The sequence below is a fragment of the Nansenia antarctica genome, assembly GCF_963989245.1.
Source record: "Nansenia antarctica genome assembly, chromosome: 11".
In the NCBI taxonomy this organism is placed as follows: domain Eukaryota; kingdom Metazoa; phylum Chordata; class Actinopteri; order Argentiniformes; family Microstomatidae; genus Nansenia; species Nansenia antarctica.
In genome coordinates this window covers 30,486,556-30,503,624 of record NC_137681.1, presented here as the reverse complement: position 1 = coordinate 30,503,624, position 17,069 = coordinate 30,486,556, and the positions used below count along the sequence as shown (strand labels likewise).

The following is a 17,069-nucleotide window of genomic DNA, read 5'->3' as shown; positions in this document are numbered from 1 at the left end:
TACCATTCCAGGAGGCCAACATCTTGGTGTCCAGGTGAGGCTTGGGTCGGCTCTTTCTCACGTCGGCCATCTTGGCTCTGGCGGAGGCCAGTAGCTCGGTCACCCTCTCCACGCCCAGGCCGAAGCGAGCGGCTGTCAGCTCAGCAGAGTAACGCACGATCAGCACATTCTGGCCCCGCAGCTCCCCATGGGGGTCCTAACACACACACACACACACACACACACACTCCTTTATTACACACACACACACACACACACACACACACTCCTTTATTACACACACACACACACACACACACACTCCTTTATTACACACACACACAGCAGCTCCCCATGGGGGTCCTAACACACACACACACACTCCTTTATTACACACACACACACACACACACACTCCTTTATTACACACACACACACACTCCTTTATTACACACACACACACACACACACACACACACACTCCTTTATTACACACACACACACACACACACACAGCAGCTCCCCATGGGGGTCCTAACACACACACACACACACACACACACACACACACACACACTCCTTTATTACACACACACACACACACACACACACACACACACCAGCTCCCCATGGGGGTCCTGACACACACACACACGTTTTTATTACACACACACACACAAACACTCACACAGCAGCTCCCCATGGGGGTCCTAACACACACACACACACTCACACACACGCACACACACACACACACACACTCCTTTATTACACACACACACACACACACACACTCTTTTATTACAATAGTCATGTTTCCATAAACCACTCTGATTCACATTTTGAAGTGATTCGCATTAGAAATTGTATTTGCACCAAACATCTGACAAGCAGGCTAAAATATCAGCTTTTTTTAAACGCACCCAACCCGAATCTGGCGACAGTGGCAAGTAGGGGTGTAACGGATCACGGATAATCTGTACGGATCGCCCCCCACGGTTCGGCACGCATGTGTACCGCGGATCAATTGCAAAATGTAACCAAGTAATAATATGACTTAATATTAGTTAATATCTCTTGTAAATCACAATGTAGAGTTGCCATGAAAAGATAGACGCGACAGTTGCGTGTTATTTTTATTATTATTATTTTTTTTAACCTTTATTTAACCAGGCAAACATGTAAGAACAAATTCTTATTTGCAAATGCGCAATGATGGGTTGATAATGGAAGAAAAAAATCCAGAACAAGGCTGCGTTCGTAAATTCGCTCTGGAATCTGATCAGCATTCATGGAACGCCTCTTGTCCAATCAAATGACTTGGTCCCTTTATGACGTCGGACCCAGTGTGCTCTCCGGCGCTCTCAGAGCAAATTTACGAACGCAGCCCAAGTATCATGGCGAGTGCTGCTAATGTTGGCGACAGAGAAGAACTCGAAATGCCTCCCTCGTCATTTAAATCCCATGTATGGGAGCACTTTGGCTTCTCTGTCAATTATAACAATGACGGACAGTGTCATTGGAAGTGTGGTCGATAAAAAAGTTACGGTGTTTAAACGTTGTGCAACGAGAAAGTCGTACGAGCATGGCCACACATTTGCCGCGTCATCACCCTGGTGTGTTGACGGGAGGCACGAAAAAGGCATCTTGACAACTTCTGATAATGTAGCCAATTTTTTCATACCATGTTTAAAGTAAGGTTTCACTTTATTATTTAGTTAAAAGTGGCATAAAACATGTTTATTTGTCTGCTTTAAAGAGCCCAGTGATTCACTGCTGCAACCAGGTGCCTCCTCCCTCTCTCCTACTGCATCATTTAAGTTGAATGTGTGTTTCTGTTTAATATGTAGCCTAATGTTTGAGTGTAGAATATGTTATGTATGTATATGTTTGTATATATATATATATATATATATATATATATATGTATATACAGTATATACTGTATATATATATATACATACATATACACACACATATATATATATATATATATATATATACCAGTTTTGACATCTTGAATGTTGTTGGGTTTTACACAGTAAAAGTGGTGTTTTTACAGAATTCGAGGAAAAAGCTTTTTATTTTTATTTTTATGTTTTGTGTTGATCCGAAAAATGATCCGATCCGTGACTCATGGTAATACCATAATGGCATATTTACAGTACATGGACAGTGGATTGAAGCATTGGAAATGTCTGGTTTTTATAGTTGGACATACATTTTTTCAGGTGAGAGAGTAAAGTCAAAAGTACATTATCTGACTGCATTGCCCACAGCAATCCAATATTCAATTATAATTATGTTATAAATTGATATGGATACTCTGGTTGTTATGTTTGTGTAGCCCACATGAAACATATGGCTACTACAATAAACCTGAATCTGTCTGGAATTGCAAGTTCGTGTCCCACCACCAGATGGCACATGCGCATTATACTGCAGTGATTGATTGATTGATTGAAAACTTTATTAGAAGATTTGCAGAAGTAGGTACATGAAAGTACATATTACATACAAGGTCAACTAACAGGATAAAAACCCAAGAAAGCCACTGGCTTATTTCAATTGGGGTCCTTGATTTTGATGAATCGCAACGTGCACTTTCCGCTTTCCGTCCAATTTCGCTCAGACGTTAAGAAGAACATTCGAGAAGAGAACTGAACGATCTCCCGGAGCTGAATCCTGTGTGAGAGTGAACGTGAAGAGCCCTGTCTGTTTTGCGGTCGCTCATTGAGAGCTCCGATTGGTTTTTGACCAGGATTAGAAAAGTATCTGAACCCCTGTGGGTTCAGTGGCGAGCCTACCCACAAGACGAAGACTGACTGTGGACGGAACGGAAACACAGTGTGGCCAGCTGTGCGATTCGTCTACAGAGAACATCCGGACCATTGACCCATTCTGCCCATCTCAGGAACCCAGATAAGCTTAACCCTTGAATCTACCCGGGTAGTGTTAGGGCTGAACACTGGACAGTGAACACTCATGCTTCAAAGTGTGAACTTTGAATCTTTTGATCCACTGAACCTCACAAACAAGGTGCACCTCTTTTATTTTATTTTATTTTCTCTTAGAGCCCAAGGTAAAGTGCGCCTGTGCACTATAGTGAGCCGGCATTAGGTAGGAAGGGATTGTACATATCTTTATTATTTTTATAATACACTTTAATATTATTGCATTACGTGGTTTCTGTCACTTCCTTGTGTGGTCTCTTTCTCTGCTGACATTCATCCCAGGCTCAGTAGACGAACCTAAGAATTCCCTGATACTAGCCCATATTTAATGATATTTAGTATAACTATTCAGTAACTTTATTCACCTCTAGGAGGCGTTACATTTGTCTTTTGGTTGACAGCAAAAGAGGGAGAGAGAGAAGGAAAGAGAGCAGGATGGTGTTGGCACACCAGAGAGAGAGACAGCAAGAACCAGGTGAGAAAGTGGACAGGTAGTCAAGACCACATAAGTAAGTACCCTTGTGAACCGATGGTTCTGGAGCCTAATGGTCCATAGGGCAGGAGCCTATCTCCTGTTTCCGTAGCGTGAGGCGGCTTAATGTACAAGTACACCCCTGGACATGACGCTGGTATGTTGCATGTCCATGCCCCCAGGGGCAAACCATGGCCCATTTTGCGCAACAAGTGGAAGAGTCTGAAGCAGCGGAGAGTCTACAGATAGTATGTTTACAGATATCGCACTGCTGGTAGTTGAGATGTATACCACACTTTGTTCAAAGAAATAAAGCTTGATTGTACTTTTCAAAATATTTCGTATGTGTTTTTTGCACTGCAGTTGGGAGAGTTCTTTATATCAAACTGTATGTAAATACTGACGAAATACTCTGAAAAAAGGACGTTTTACGTAGCCTAGCTTATTCGATCCTAACCAGTTAATGGAAACTGTTTCCTTTGTCTCTGGACAGTCAACATGGCCAATGCTAGCTGTTAAGTTATTATAACTTTCCCAAGTGAAATTAATTCCTGAATTCCTGTCAAATTAAAACTAATTCCTGTCTCCATTTTCTCTCCTGGTTTGTTTGTTTACTTCCACAACTATGTGTAACGTAGACACGCAGCAGCCTACACCGCCTCATCCTCTGACCAAATCACCTTTTACGTAGCCTAGCTTATTTGCTCTAAACCAGTTAATGGAAACGTGCATAATTCGCACATGATTCGCATTTTCTTTTGCTTCAAATTTGCTTGACATTTTATGGAAACACAGCTAATGACATGAGTAGATTGTTAGACACACACACACATACCCTTATGCACACACACACACCCACACACACACACACACACCTGTTCTGGGTCCACGTTGCCTGGCTCTTTGACTCCATAGTGGTGCATGAATATGTCTGCCTCCGTGACCCCCCCGGCGCCCCCCAGGCTGGCCCCCCCCACCACGTCCGGCAGCAGCTCTCTGACCTCGGAGGCTGTCCACACACAGAAGGCCCCCTCCTTCTTCTCCTTGGCCCCCGCCACAGGGAGAGAGTCTGCATCCTCAGCACTGTAGAAGCCCCCGGACTGACCACAGGACAGAGAACAGGGGGGGGGGGGTATAGTTCATGGTGTTAAGTAGGCAGAGAGAGCTGATGTGGATGGTGTTTCAACTGTATTGTGCATGTAGGAGTGTTATGTTATTGAATAGTCTTAATTTCTCTCCTCTCACTGATTGAAGGCTGTCATTGGTCTCTAACCCTAACCCTGACCTCTGACCCTAACTCAGATGGTCTCTAACTCAGATGGTCTCTACCTCAGATGGTCTCTACCTCAGCTGGTCTCTAACTCAGCTGGTATCTAACTCAGATGGTCTCTAACTCAGCTGGTCTCTAACTCAGCTGGTCTCTAACTCAGCTGGTCTCTAACTCAGCTGGTCTCTAACTCAGATGGTCTCTACCTCAGATGGTCTCTAACTCAGCTGGTCTCTACCTCAGCTGGTCTCTAACTCAGCTGGTCTCTAACTCAGCTGGTCTCTAACTCAGCTGGTCTCTAACTCAGCTGGTCTCTACCTCAGATGGTCTTTAACTCAGCTGGTCTCTACTTCAGACGGTCTCTAACTCAGCTGGTCTCTAACTCAGCTGGTCTGGACCAGATCTGGAACCTGATCAGAGGGAAAGGTCCACTAGCAGACCTTAAAGACCTGGTCTGGTACCCCTGTTCTACTGGTCTACTGGTCTGTTCTACTGGTCTGGTCTACTGGTCTGTTCTACTGGTCTACTGGTCTGTTCTACTGGTCTGTTCTACTGGTCTACTGGTCTGTTCTACTGGTCTGTTCTACTGGTCTACTGGTCTGTTCTACTGGTCTGTTCTACTGGTCTACTGGTCTGTTCTACTGGTCTGTTCTACTGGTCTACTGGTCTGTTCTACTGGTCTGGTCTACTGGTCTGATCTCCTGGTCTGACAGGGTTAGTGTGTGTTGCAGTAATGGCTGTGGGCTGAGGAAGCCCTGCTCAGTGTAAAGGAACATACTATCTGTAGCAGAGCAGTAGACCAGACCAGTAGACCAGTAGAACATATCTGTGGTGAATTACAGTTACTGCGTAATTCTTCAACGTATAATCACATCATAAATCTCCAGGAGTGTAATGATCACAGAGAGGTGGTTCTAATTGACTGTCCTGCTCACCAACGTCCAGTCATTAATCAGAGGAGAGGGTTGACCTCCAACACACACACACACACACACACACACACACACACACACACACACACACACACACACTTTGCCCGGGTTCTCTTCATGGATTGCTATGCCTCGTCAGCAAAGACAACAAACACACAAGGTGAATGGTAACACACTGCCAGGCTTGGGCAGCATGAGGAAGAGGGTTGACACACACACACACACGCACACACACACACACACACACACACACACACACACGCTAATGAGAGAGGGGAAGGCGTTCACCTTATCACTCAGGTCTCTGGAGACGTACAGCAGAATGTCCCGGGCCACGTCTGTAAACACCTGCTCCCCCGACACCTGAGAACACACGCACACACACACACACACACACACACACACACACACATCACACACACACATCACACACACACACACACACACACATCACACAGACACACACACACACACACACACACTAACTAACCACATCACACCCTGCTAACTAACTAACCAGTGTGTAACTACCACTCTAACCACACACAATGTAGTCTAACTCAGGACGATGTCACCCAGCTTAAGTGCTGAGGTGGTTACTCACACACCTCATTAGAAGTTCCTGGGAGTGTGCGTGTGCGTGTGTGTGTGTGTGTGTGTTCTCATTAACAGCAGGCCCTCCATGTTGTCTCTGCTAGATAGCAGGTCATTCAGGGGGGGGTCCTTAGGGAAGGAGCTCACCCATCTCACCCAACACACACACACACACACACACACACACACACACACACAGACACACACACACACACACACACACACAGACACACACACATACACACCTGGTAGGCAGTGATGTAGGCTACAGCCAGCTGGGCTTGGTCGTACAACATCTTCTCAAAGTGAGGCACATGCCAGGAGGAGTCGGTAGAGTAGCGATGGAAACCCTGGGAGAGAGGGAGAGGGAGGGAGAGAGGGAGGAAGGGAGACAGAGAGAGAGAGAGGGAGGGAGGGAGGGAGAGAGGGAGGAAGGGAGGGAGGGGGAGAAAGAGAGAGGGAGACAGAGGGAGACAGAGGGAGGGAGAGAGGGAGGAAGGGAGGGGGAGAGAGAGAGAGGGAGGGAGGAAGGGAGGGGGAGAGAGAGAGAGGGAGGGAGAGGGAGACAGAGGGAGGGAGAGAGGGAGGAAGGGAGGGGGAGAGAGAGAGAGGGAGACAGAGGGAGAGAGAGGGAGGGAGAGATGAGAGAGAGACAGAGGGAGAGGGGGATGAGAGAGAGAGAGAGACCGAGAGAGAAACAGAGAGAAACAGAGAGAGACAGAGAGAAACAGAGAGAGAAACAGAGAGAGGGAGAATTAATCAAAATCTTTAGAGCTTGTTTGTGTGTGTGTGTGTGTGTGTGTGTGTGTGTGTGTGTGTACCTGAGCCAGGTGGTCGTGTATGCCCCCCAGGGCCATCATGCGGAGGGTGTGCAGGGTCATCTGCAGGGCCTCGGCCCCCTCGGAGGACCAACGCTGCACCCCCCAGAACGACATCAGGAACATCAGGTTCACTACGGGGGGAGAGAGAGAGAGAGGAAGGGAGGGAGAGAGAGAGGAAGGGAGGGAGAGAGAGAGAGAGAGGGAGGGAGGGGGAGAGAGAGGGAGAGAGAGAGAGGGAGGGAGGGAGAGATGGAGGGATGAGGGGAGGGGAGAGATTGATTGATTTATTAGAGTAAAAAGTACAGACAGTACATCCCAGAGGATAGCACGTAACAGCGTACTGAAACACTTGTTTCCAACGTGGTCCTCGTTGGTAGACAAAAACAACCAAGACAAGAACAAACAAAAAACAATACACCAAGAAACATACAAAGAGCATACAATATATAAGAGCATACAAGATACAATCAGAATACAGTTTTGACATTCTTTACAACAAAAGTGCTGCGTATCAGTGTGTATGTGTGTAAGTATGTATGACTATGAACGTGCAAAAATTGATTGAAAAAATCTAAGCCTAATGCCTGTGGAAAACTTTCTTCCAGAGATGTACCATGACCTGACCAGTAAAAACAGCTTGGCTGACAGACCACTAAACCAGGCTGAACATGCGTAGTCTAAATCAGTGGTTCCCAACCGGGGGTACGCGGACCCCTAGGGGTACGTGAGGGGATTGCAGGGGGTACGTGGAAAGATTTGGAATTATAATGTATTTCCCCTTCCAAAAAAATAAATAAATATACAAGTCATTTCATAAACCTGTTGTTAAAATGGTACGCTGCAACTTAAGTTCCTCCCCAACAGGTGATGACTGTAACACAAGTGGTAGTCACGTCACATTTAAATCATGTTCACGATCATTTTCGCGCCAAGTCAGCTAGGCCTGTCAGTTGGCAACCTACCGCAAAGATGGACAGATGGCTAAAACGACCAGCTACAGTAACGGTCAAGAAAACTGAGGCAAAAAAAAAAAGGACCCCGCTATTATCTGGAAACATATGTTTTGTGGGGATTTACATGTACATCGGCTAATCCACCACAGCCACAGTGCTTTTTCTGCTGCGAAGTCCTGGCTAATAATTCAATGAAGCCATCCCATTTACAGCGACACCAGAGCACCAAACACCTAGCAACTGTTGGTAAAACTGATGACTTTTTCAAGCGAAACTGTCAGAGTTCAAGTCAAGTCAGGCTACACTGAAGGAAGCGGCAAGTGTGTCAAGCAAAGCACTGGAGGCGTCCTATGCTGTTTCATTACTGGTGGCTAAGTAAAAAAAAACACATTCAATCGCCGAAGATCTGATTTTGCCTGCCGCTATGATTTTGGCTAAAACTATGCTGGACAAGAAAGCAGCTGACGCGCTCAAGTTGGTACCATTATCAAACAATACCGTCTCCCGTCGGATTGATGATATGTCCATAAATATCAAATGAAGCAAGCAGGTCAGTTCGCTTTGCAATTAGATGAAATGACCGACGTTAGTGGGGAGGCTCAGCTGCTGGCTTTTGTGCGTTATAAAGAAGAGTCGGACATAAATGAGCATATCTTGTTTTGCAAGACGCTGCCAGGAAAGACAACTGGCGAGGGAATATTTTTGATTATTGACAGCTTCTTCAAAGACAACGATCTGGAGTGGAAATCCTGCAGTCACATCTGTACCGATGGAGCGGCAGCAATGACGGGTAAGGTGCGTGGGCTGCTTGGGCGTGTGATGAAGATGAACCCCGAAATTAAGTGGATACACTGTATTATTCACCGGGAGGCACTCGCCAGCAAAAAGATGAGCCCCGAGTTAAGTGCAGTTATGGATGACGCAGTTAAGGTGATTAACTTAATTCAGTCCCGGCTAGGGATGGGACGATTATCGTGTTTATCGTTAATCGCGATAAAAACACCCGTGATAACTTTATCGTGGAGAATTTTAATTAGTTGAATAATCGTCATAATCGTTTTTTTTTTGTTTTTTTTAATTATTATTATTTTTAAATGACTGGACTTTTTAAATAGGCACTACATTTTATAAACACTGCTTTGTCTGACTGGTGGTCCCCAGCTGATGACCCAGTTAGGCCCACATAGGTGTTCAGTGAGGTGTCACAGCACACCTGTTCTAAAGGCACTGTAGGAGGTGCGTCAGGCAGCAATGCCCAGCAGGAGTACCATCACCTGTATCATGATTTGATCTGTCTGTTTTTATTGTATGTATTAATGTATGTGACCTATGTGTGTTTTTGTTTTGTTTTGTTAATATTTTTTATTGAGTTTCACAGAGACATGTACACAACAGGACATAACAACAACAACTAGTATCCGTGGGGGAGGTTATTGTCCCATTAATAGTAGAAAACTAGTTTTGCACTTTGTTATGCAGTACATTGTCCATAAACAATAACAGAAAATGTTCTTTCTCTCTTTTTTTTTTTTAAACAAACTAACAAACAAAAAACAAAGACAAACAAAACAAAACAAAAACAAAAAAACAGGGGGGGAGGAGGCCATGTCACATATCAGAAATAAACAGAAAAGAAAATGACAACAAATGCCATAATATATGGGGGGATCACCCCCATCGGAGACAGCATCCATGTCTTACAGTCCTAAACACAGCGGCAGCACAACACCAGCACAGTAAATAATATTGTGACCCATACATTGTAGATCTGTTACACATTAGTCTTGTGTACTTTCTTGAGTGTAATCCACCAAACCTTTCATTACAATGGCAGCCAGTCTGGTACCAATATAATCTAAGAACGGAGACCAAATCTTATAGAATGTCTTTATCTTACACTTATACCTATATGTCAGATAGTCCATAGGAATCATATCAAAAATTACCGTGTGCCATCCAGCTATTGTAGGCGGTTTGCAGTCTATCCATTTCAGCAATATATTTTTCCTTGCACAAAAAGTGAGGATACACAGAAGTCTTTTGGAATGCATACTTTTAAGTTGTTTGTCTGGCAACCCAAACAATAGACACATGGGGTCCTTATCCAATGTAACATCTAGAATTAGATGGATTTTATCCACTATACCTTTCCAGTAATCATCTATATATCTACAAGTCCAAACACAATGAACAAAGCTCCCAACCTCGGTAATACACTTTGTACACATTTCCGATTTGTTATGATCCATTTTATGTCTAAATTGGGGAGTAATCTGCAAACGTTGTAGTAGTCTAAAAGTTTCCTTCGTCCTATTACAGATTGAGATGTCGTTTGCCGATTGCCATATTAGTGACCAAGTTGCTGCATCAGTATTAATGTTCAGGTCATTATTCCAGTCTTTGGGCGTAAATGCAGGTTTGCCTTTATCATATATCTCCTCCAGCAGAGAGGGTTGGTGACAGAGGCCAGTGTCTTTTTGGCTATTTAAAAAACTTCGTATCTGAAGGTATCTGAAAAACTCATTTCGTGGTAGGTCATATTTCTTACATAATTGGTCAAATGAAAGTAGTATTCCCGTATCATATAAATGTCCGATAGTAACCATCCCTTTGCTGTCCCACCGCTTGAAACCCCTATCCGTGGCACCAGGGGTGAAGTCTATGTTGCCCCAAACTGACATACTCACACCTCTCCGAGCACAGCTAAAGGCAGAAAAAGTGAACATGCTGACATTTTTGCACTTTAACCTATCTTGAAGCTTTCAAGTCTCTAAGCCACAAGGCTAGCACTCAGTTTGATGACAGAAAAGTGTCAGTGTTCAAGTTTTGTTTGACAGTATTTTTTTCCTTTATTTATGCAGTGATACCTTATAATTTATCATTACCTTATTTAAGATTTTATTAAAGATTTTTATTTTTGTCAAGATGTTTTTAAAATGATGTTAATGTTATTAACATGATTCAATAAAAATACAACAAAATCTAAGTTAAAGTGATTACAGTGTGTTTTATTGGCATTCTAATTTAAAAAAAAAAAAAATAATTATCTCGATAATATCGTGGATCGCGATTATTTTGCCCACGATAATCGTGACATGACATTTTCTAATCGTCCCACCCCTAGTCCCGGCCAATGAACCACAGACTGTTTCAAACTCTTTGTCATGGCAGCGGGTCAGAGCATGAGCAGCTACTGCTTCACACAGACGTTCGCTGGCTGTCTCGTGGCAGTGTGTGTGTGTGTGTGTGATGAATGAATTAAACATTGAGGTGTTTGGCCAGGTGGCACATGTATTGGCTAATTAGCTCATGTAGTCTAATTTTGAATGGCAGTGTTTTGAAATGGCAAACATGTGACTTTATGTCAGATTGTTGTGTCTTAGGCAGAGAACCGTGTTTAGTGCATTTAAAAAGTGCCATTTTGAATAGCAAAATGTGTGTAAAGCAGAACATGTGTTTAGAGTTTTGGAGACTTGAGAAGAGGTTTTGCTCTCTGTGTGTCAGTTTAAATAATTGTGCTATGCATGTCATTTTATTGTGTTAGCAATTGGAAAAAACTGTAATAGAACACATGTGCGGTGGACAGATACATATAGTTAAAAGTCCCAGTGTTGTTATACTGTATATCGGCACTCATGGAATGCCTCTTGTCCAATCAAATCACTTGGTCGGAACTAACTGTTGTATAATAAATGTTATATTTGCAAGTTAGTGTTTAATTGAAATGTTTTGGAAATAATCAACACGCATGAGTGAGGGGGTACTTCTGGCATGGCAAAACAGCTCAAGAGGTACACAAGACAAAAAAGGTTGGGAACCACTGGTCTAAATGACACTGAATGAGTGCAGACACAAGCAACTTTTTAATTCTTCTTTTCTTTACAGAAACTTTAGCTTGTTTGCATTCTTTGCAATAACTCTTTCTGCAATTAAGACCCCTGAAAGGGGTTGGTCCAGTGTTAATCCAAGATAGTTTCTAATGCAGGGGAGCTGGGGTTAGTCTGTAATTTGGGAAGCATCATCAGTAGCGTTCACTTGGTTCATGGGGTGTTTCGGCCTTGACACTAGACACCCTCGCCAAAGGTGGCCAGCTACAAGATGATCAGACCTGAGCTTGCGTCAATCCTAATTAGTCATGAGAGTCGCCTTCATGTTGAATGGCATCTCATGGGATTATGCATGGCAGGGGCGTCCTTTTCTCTGAGTCAAGCCTAAGCTGAGTAACACTTGATCTGGACACAATGACATCAAGTTACTCTGATCCTATCAACTTCTTTTTTAGCTTTTGAATTGACCCAAATAAAAATAGTTAGATCCGGTTTTACTGAGATGTAATGACAGATTATTGTCAATGAACCACCTCCTTACCAATGCAAGTTGCCTGCTCAAGGCCTCTATCCCCTTTGGGTCCTTTCCTGACACCAGGAGAACTGAATCATCTGCATATAGGTGAGAACCCTACAACTGCCGGCATGTCATTGACATAGATCAGAAACAGTAATGGACCCAGAATGGACCCCTGGGGTAACCTCTGGACCCCTGGGGTAACCTCTGGACCCCTGGGGTCACAAATCTGAGATCTGTCAGATAAGTATGATTCAAACCATTTAACTGACATCTGACTTAGACCCAGACACCTCAGCTTAGAGAAAAGAATATGATGGTCCACAGTGTCAAAAGCCTTCTGTAGAAACAACATGATCATCCCCAGTGTTTCCCCTACAATTGCCTTGGGGGGACGGGCTGAATCGGGCGAGTGGCAAGCCCATGGGCTCGTTGGTAACGTTAGTCCACCAGTAGTCTCGTGGGGGGGGGGGGGGGGGCAGCAGCATTTAGGAGCCGGATGGCTGTGGGGAAAAAGCTGTGTGCATGTTGGGCCTTCACAGTTTTTAGAGACCACACCCTCCTGCCTGAGGGGAGCGGGGCGAAGAGACCGTGTCCTGGGTGTGCAGGGTCAGCCATGATCTTCCTGGCCCTCCCCAAAGCCCTACTTTTAAACAGGGCCTCAAGGGGGGGCAAAGGGCAGCCAATCACCCTCTCCGCCGAGCGCATCACCCGCTGCAGCTTGGCCTTGTCCTTGGCCGCTGCAGCGGGGAATCAGATGATGATGGCGGAGGTGACGATGGACTCAATAATGGCTGTATAGAAGTTCACCAGCGTGGTCTTTGGGAGGTGGAATTTCCTAAGCTGCCTCAGGAAAAACAGTCTCTTCTGGGCCTTTTTTGTGAGGACGTCGATGTTGGGCCCCCACCTCAAGTCCCGAGAGACTGTCACCCCAAGGAAGCGGCATGACTCCACTGTGGTGACTGGAGTGCCTCCCAGAATGATTGGAGTGGGAGGGGGTGGGTTCCTCCTGAAGTCCACTATCAGCTCCACTGTCTTAAGAGCATTCAGCTCTAGGTTGTTCCGGGTGCACCAGGAGACCACCAAGTCGATCTCGCTCCTGTAAGCAGATTCATCCCCCCTGGAGATGAGCCCTACCAGGGTGGTATCGTCCATGAACTTAAGGAGCATGACCGACTGGTGGCTGGAGGTGCAGCAGTTGGTGTAGAGGGAAAACAGGAGGGGAGACAGGACGCAGCCCTGCGGGGAACCGGTGCTGATGGTCCTCAGCTCAGAGCTTCACCCGCTGGGTCCTGTTGGACAGAAAGTTTGTGATCCACCTGCAGGTGTAGTCAGGCACCTGCAGTGCAGAGAGCCCACACTCCAGTATGGGTGGCAAGATGGTGTTGAACGCCGAACTGAAGTCCACGAACAGGATTCTGGCGTAGGTCCCGGCCGTGTCCAGATGATCCAGGACATGGTGTAGAGCCATGTTGACCGCGTCTTACACGGACCTGTTGGCTCTATACGCGAACTGCAGGGGGTCTAGGAGAGGGTCTGTGATGGACTTCAGGTGGGCATGGACGAGGCGTTCAAAGACCGTCATGACTACAGAGGTCAGGGCAACGGGTCTGTAGTCATTCAGGCCTGTGATCCTCGACTTTTTGGGGACACGGATAATGGTGGAGGTCTTGAAGCAGGCTGATACCTGATAGCACTCCAGGGAGGAGTTGAAGATGTTGCTGAACACAGGGGACAGCTGGTCAGCACAGAACTTCAACATGGAGGGTGAGACAGCATCCGGTCCGGCCGCCTTCCGGGGGTTCTGTCTCTTGAACAGGCAGTTCACCTCTCTCTCTGAGACAGAGAGGAAGGGGCGGTTCACCTCTCTCTCTGAGACAGAGAGGTATGGGCGGTTCACCTCTCTCTCTGAGACAGAGAGGTATGGGCGGTTCACCTCTCTCTCTGAGACAGAGAGGAAGGGGCGGTTCACCTCTCTCTCTGAGACAGAGAGGTATGGGCGGTTCACCTCTCTCTCTGAGACAGAGAGGAAGGGGCGGTTCACCTCTCTCTCTGAGACAGAGAGGTATGGGCGGTTCACCTCTCTCTCTGAGACAGAGAGGAAGGGGCGGTTCACCTCTCTCTCTGAGACAGAGAGGAAGGGGCGGTTCACCTCTCTCTCTGAGACAGAGAGGTGTGGGCGGGCAGAGGGGGTGGGGCTCAGGGAAGGGAAGGGAGGAGGAGGGGAGGTTGGGGAGAGGGGGGGCAGTAGCAGAGGGGGCAGACTGTAGTTCGAATCTGCAGTAAAACTTGGTCAGCTCATTTGCAAGGAGAGTGTTTTCTGTGGTCTGAGGGGGTTTTGGTTTGTAGTTGGTAATTTGTTTTAGACCCTTCCAGACAGAGGCAGCGTTGCCATCTGAGAATTGTTGTTGCAGTGTCTCAGAGTAGCAATGTTTTACCTGCTTAACAGCTGCCTCCAACTTTCACCTATGCATATGTGGATCTGGATTCAAGTGTAGGCTACAGCACATAGGCTGCAGGGCCGAACCTCAAATCCGAACCCACCCCCCCTCCCCGTCTAGACACACACACACACACACACACAACGCATCTAGACCCTGCCGTGGGATCTATTTTGTGTAAGGAGGTTCAATATTTGGCTACTAATGTTAACACACAAACATTCATACATCAGCGGCTAGGTACTGGCTGGAAAGCGTCCGGCAAGCCAGACTTACACAGAAACATGATAAAACAGGTGGCAACAGCAGCGACCATACACACTTATTACCAAAGTAGGCGATGATGATCTGAAGTGGAGATGGTGGTGGATTTCCGTAGGAAAGCAGCCCTGCCCCCTCCCATCACGCTGGGAGGTACCCCGGTGGCCTCCGTGGAGTCATGCCGCTTTCTAGGCATGACCATCTCCCGGGACCTTAAGTGGGAGCGGAACACCGAGGCCCTCACGAAGAAGGCCCAGAAGAGGATGTTCTTCCTCCGGCAGCTGAGGAAATTCAGGCTGCCGAGGTCCATGATGGTCCAGTTTTACACGGCCATCATAGAGTCCATCCTCACCCACTCCATCATCACCTGGTTCCCTGCTGCAACGACCAAGGACAAGGCCAAGTTGCAGCGGGTGATACGTTCAGCAGAGAGGGTGATCGGCTGTCCCTTGCCCTCCCTCAACTCCCTGCACGACACCAGGGCTCTGAGGAGGGCAAGGAAGATCATGGCCGACCCCTTCCACCCCGGCCACGGCCTCCTCACCCTGCTCCCCTCTGGGAGAAGGTTGCGGCTGCCTAAGACATTAAAGGCCCGCCACAGGCTCAGTTTCTACCCCTCAGCCGCCAGGCTGCTAAATGACTCTGGCTTCCCCCTCCCCCCCGCCTCTAAGTCTGCCCAGGACTGAACATGCACTGGACCTGAATAACTCTGCACTGCACTTTATATACAGCACTATCCATGCACTGTCTGTCCTGTGTTGTCCTGTTTTTGCCTGTTTTTGCATTTGTATTTGTACTTGTTTTTGTTCATGTATATGTGAAAAAAGCATAAATGCACCTTCTGTAATGCCAAAACAAATTCCTATATGTGTCAAGCATAATGGCAATAAACGTTATCTGAATCTGAATCTGAATCTGAATCTTAATCTGATTATAGCAAGCATAACGTTACATAATAGGGGTCTCGTTGGCTTATAGCCAACAATTACAATAAGCCCACAAACTGAAACATATCACTCAAGCATAGCCTACAAGGAAAACACTCATAGAAATTAAACAAGACTCACCGTATTGCTGTTAGATGAGCAACACAAATTAAATAGCCTATTGCTCATAAATCTTCACCAACTGGTTAAATCCAAAGACAGTCGCGGCGTAGCCGCGCGTAAATTCGACGCAGAAGTATAAATTGGGCTTGAGGTTTTAGCTTCTCCATCTTCTTGATGACATTCACTTTTTTGTGGGGGGGCAGAACACTGCGCTCAGAGATGGGTGCTCTGACTGAAAAGACGGTTTGTCCGAGCGAACTGACCGTTCGTGCATTTACGAACGTACCCGTAATAACACTGCTGACAGCTGTTTTTCATGAGAAAAATACTTTATGCGTGAACACCCCCCAAGAACACCTCAACGACCCTTTAAAAAATATTGGTTCCAGCACCCCCGATGTTCTCTGTTTGAATTTGTTTATTTATTTATTTTTTCAGTTGATGTACATCATCAGCCTAGTCATTAATTCTGTGTCACATTTAATGGAGGTCGATGTCAACCAACACGCCGAGCAGCCTTTTGTGAAACACGCCTTAGAAAATGTGAGTGTTCCGCGTACGTTCCGCCCGACTCTGTGAGAGCCTTTAATGTACAAGTACACCAATTCAACTCAATTCAACTGGACGCTCGTATGTCGCAGGGTCTAACCCCCTAGGGGGGCCCATGCCACGGTCCATGCCACCCCCCCAGGAAGCAAACCTAGGGGAAACACTGCATCCCTGTATAGTTTCCTTTATCTCTCTCAAGTTTGATATGGTCAAATAAGTGTATGTATATGTACAGTACAGGCCAAAAGTTTGGACACACCTTCTCATTTAATGCGTTTCCTTTATTTTCATGACTATTTGGTACATTGTAGATTCTCACTGAAGGCATCAAAACTATGAATGAACACATAGGAATTATGTATTTAACAATAAAGTGTGAAATAACTCTAAATATGTCTTATATTTTAGATTCCTCAAAGTAGCCACCCTTTGCTTTTTTGTTGTTAATAAAAT

The 17,069-nt window shown here is 45.8% G+C and overlaps 1 protein-coding gene across 1 annotated transcript in view; it reads right to left on the bottom strand.

The window, feature by feature from the left end:
• Positions 1-17,069, bottom strand: part of spata20 (spermatogenesis associated 20) — a 113,910-nt gene that overhangs the window by 51,938 nt on the left and 44,903 nt on the right. The window contains exons 7-11 of the mRNA XM_080542612.1: positions 7,020-7,150; positions 6,444-6,548; positions 5,893-5,967; positions 4,281-4,505; positions 4-196 (exon numbers count right to left, since the gene is read on the bottom strand). Coding sequence (XP_080398738.1) covers positions 4-196; positions 4,281-4,505; positions 5,893-5,967; positions 6,444-6,548; positions 7,020-7,150 — 729 coding nt within the window. The remainder of the gene's footprint in view (positions 1-3; positions 197-4,280; positions 4,506-5,892; positions 5,968-6,443; positions 6,549-7,019; positions 7,151-17,069) is intronic.